At 34.6% G+C, this 3,794-nt stretch overlaps 1 protein-coding gene across 1 annotated transcript; it reads left to right on the top strand.

Moving 5' to 3' along the window:
* Nucleotides 1–251: 251 nt before the first annotated feature.
* Nucleotides 252–2,741, top strand: LOC100243595 (protein SODIUM POTASSIUM ROOT DEFECTIVE 1). Its single transcript, XM_010659299.3, has 3 exons — nt 252–695; nt 1,745–1,820; nt 2,326–2,741. Exons 1-3 carry the CDS (start codon nt 390–392, stop codon nt 2,445–2,447), a joined length of 504 nt encoding a protein of 167 aa, XP_010657601.1. The 5' UTR covers nt 252–389; the 3' UTR covers nt 2,448–2,741.
* Nucleotides 2,742–3,794: the final 1,053 nt, after the last annotated feature.

Here is a 3,794-nt window from a genome sequence, read left to right as displayed (position 1 = left end):
ATATGGTTATAAATCTTTTGAGCTGGGAATTTTGTGACATTGTAAGTACAAGGGGGTTGTACTGAAAAATGAAGTGTGTTTAGTTTAGTTTAGTCTTTCTGCATAATATTTATGATAATTATTCAGTCAGTCTCTCAGCAATATTAACCAGTGGCATCTAACAAGGACAAAGACATGTGCTGGAATCCATCAGAACACAAGTACTGGGTAGAGATATATTTACCCCTGCCAGCCCACTACTGTTAGCTAAAGCCATAAAGGCAGCATGATCCTCCTATTTTACTCCTTCAAATGCTATTACTCTTCACTATTCTCAACAGCCTTGCCTTCAATAGGGATATATCCTTCAAATACCCTCCTCCTCCTCCTCTTCACTTAGATCAATAGGCATGAACCTCAAGACAAGCAAGAAGATGAGAGGGCTTATGTGCCACTCTCCGGCAGCAACTGCAGTCTGCATTCCGGGTGATCCACGTTCGGTGATCGTGCCAAGAAGGCCAGACAGAACACTGGTTGATCACTCAAGACTAATCAACAATGCCAAGTACTCCAGACTGGTTGAATCTCATCGCTTCACTCCTGCTGCTAAGAGATCTGTTCTTGTGCCAGCCATGAAAAGGGGCCATCGTCCCAGTGCAGAACCAATGCCCTTCCATCCACCTTCTTCAACACCATCATTGGATCATGTCTTCCAGGTCAGGTTTATGATCATATGCAAAGTAGTTTCACCATTTTCTACACATTACCATTTCAACCACTTCACTAATTCCAATTAAAATTTTTATTTCTACCCAAAAATATAACTACAGATGATGAACTCAATTGTCCAAAAATAGACCAAATACCATGATCTATGACTGACTATCATTATCCCTTATATTGGGGGAGCATCCAATCCTGCCCCAGAATGTGGTATATTTCTTCATATTGCGAAGTATTAAGTTCTTGAGGAAACTCCAGTATGGGGTAGAAGTAGGGTAGCACACTGCTATAATGGTGTTTCACCGGTGGTGGAAGCTAGAAACTGGGCATTAAGGGCCTGTTGGGAACAGTTGGGAATGGTATGAGGCAATATGTGCTGTCATTTTCAGTAGAGAGATGAGTTGCATGCATATCCCATGAATTGAACTTTGAGTAGCTCTCATCTCTTTTCCATCTGTGAGTATAGTAAGTATTCCACATATTAATGCTTTATTAGATTTTCTACTGCAATCAGAAACTATTATTAATGAAAATTGAAGGTGGCCATGCTAGTTAGCACTGCCAATACTGTTCTACCCATTCTACCAATAGTACATTCAGATAAATCACATCATCCATTTTTACCCTTTTTTTTGGAGGCACAACCTTGGCCTATATGCACAAGAGCCTTGTGAATTTTGTTTTCTTCCTTATTTGTATTGAAAAAAGTTTTTTTTTAAAAAAAAAAAAAAATTAAATCTTAAATATTTGTCTATGTTTGATAGAAGGAATGAAATAATCTTTTAAAGATGTTCTTCTTTTAGAAGGAAAAACCCAAAAAAAGAAAAAGGAAATTTTCAAATATTTTTTAATTACAAAGTTGCTTAACATGTCCTTTTATAAAATTAAGATTATTTCATTATACATGCATTGTCAAAAAAATATTTTTAATGTAAATAAAAAAATCTATTTTCCCTCTTAGAATTTTTTTTTTTTAATCTGATAATTTTTTTTTTATTTTTAATATTAGCTTTTTCTTTTAATCAAATGCTTGCTGCTGCAGGTGGTTGTGATGAGAGTTTCTCTTCATTGCCAAGGTTGTGCTGGTAAAGTGAAGAAACACTTATCTAAAATGGAAGGTAGGTATTTGTTGCTTGGAGTTGGATATAATGCCAACATGTTGCATTCAATTGTATGCAATGTCACTACTTTTAAATTCAGAAATTTGCATCACCTTTTTTTCTTTAATTTGGTGACCAACCCAAATATATCTGAATTTGAACCATGGACCCAATTTAATTTGGCAACTGTTCATTTTTTTTTTTATCTCTCAATCACTACATCCAACCCTCCAAACTTCACACAATCTCAACCCCATTTTCAGCTTCTATATTACTTGACTTCCAAGTATAAATGATTGAATTTAAATTTTGTAAAGGAAGGGTTGTGTAGATGTTGGATTCTTTTTCAAAGATGTTCTGGTTATTCCTAATAAAATATTTCAGTAACAAATTGTTTTCTGAAAAGCACTTTCCTTCTGTTGACAACAAGTATATTACAATTGAAAAATACAATCTAACAACTAAAAAATGGGACTGCTAATTTTGATTGTGGAAAAGCTAATACAATTTTGCCTTTTATTAGGAGTGACATCATTCAGCATAGACCTAGAGACCAAAAGGGTGACAGTGATGGGACACGTCTCACCATCAGGAGTGCTTGAGAGTATATCAAAGGTGAAGAAAGCAGAGTTATGGAGCTGCTGAATCGACTTAAGTAAAATGGTAGGAGAGGTCACATGGTGCCAATCAGAAGCAAAATGAAGATGCTTTGTATTTATATTCTCTTTAGGCAACTTGTTTGGTTGTGTAGAAAATTAGGAGTGGGTGGAAATGTGATCATGTGCTTTGGAGCAGTATTGATGGTGATGTGTGAGAGGGTTGACAGCAACATCCCCCATCTTTCTATCTCTATTTCCATGGTTAAGGGCACTGTGATGTTATAAATGCTTTCAATTGGATCTACTTTTCAAGGAGGGTAATCAATGTTTTTTTCTTTTCTTTTCTTTTTTACTTTTTTTTTCTGCACTAGATTTGTGACAATACAACTTTCATGTATTCAAATCCCAAGCTTTGCTCGTAATTTGCGCAATCCTATTCAACATGAAACAGATTTTCTGCGCTATCACTCCTTCAAAAAGTGAAGTTTATAGAGTCATAATTTGATCACAAAGTTGACGGTTGGTTGAGCTTATCATTGTTTGTCGTTATGCTAGAGATGAAAATGATGGACTTTTTGTGGTCTTGGTTAAGAGCAACAACAATTCAGAAGTGACTAATAAATCTCAAGTCTTTGCTGGATAAAAATGGAAGACCATAAATCTACCATTCCTAAGAATAATCTCATGCTTAATGTGATTGGTCATCCTGTGGAGAGTATTGTCCCTATAGACGAAAATGGACTTTTTTATATGTCAGTTGAGAGAGAACAATTTAAAAGCCAGTGACTGTAGAAAATCTGAAGTTTTCCAAATGAATGTGAAGTAGAAGAGGAAACTAAAAATATATCAAAAGAACACAAATCTAGCTACCATCCTAAGAACCATCTTGTGTATAATGTGATTGGTGATCATCCTAAGAGTGTGGTTGCTGGGAGTCAAGGTAGGTCAGATTTATCACCAAAATAGATCCTTACAATGTGGAGAAAATTTTGATACATGAATTGATTACTGCACCACATTGAGAGTTAAAAACCAATTTACTATGTAAAAATGATGTACTAAGAAAATAAAATTTTAGATTTTAATCAAAATATTTTATTTTTTTCATCATCCATAATATTAGTATTAAAATATTTAATGTAACAACCAAAAATCTTAAAAATAAAATAGTTGACAGCAATGAATTATGCCTCAGAGAAAGTAGGCTCGAATTTTGTTAACAACAATTATTTGTACCACTCAATGGTACAAGCAAAAAAAGTTGAGCTACTTTATATCTCCAATAAAGGTTTGATATACTTTAACATGAGATAATAATTGTTGGGGTGCAACAATGTTGCTTTTAAGCTTGGGATAGATCAACCAAATTATGACTCTTAAAACAAGCTTGCGG

The sequence above is a fragment of the Vitis vinifera genome, chromosome 12 (assembly GCF_030704535.1).
Source record: "Vitis vinifera cultivar Pinot Noir 40024 chromosome 12, ASM3070453v1".
Lineage (NCBI taxonomy): Eukaryota > Viridiplantae > Streptophyta > Magnoliopsida > Vitales > Vitaceae > Vitis > Vitis vinifera.
Note: the sequence above shows the minus strand (reverse complement) of the source record. Positions and strands in the feature narration are given on the sequence as shown.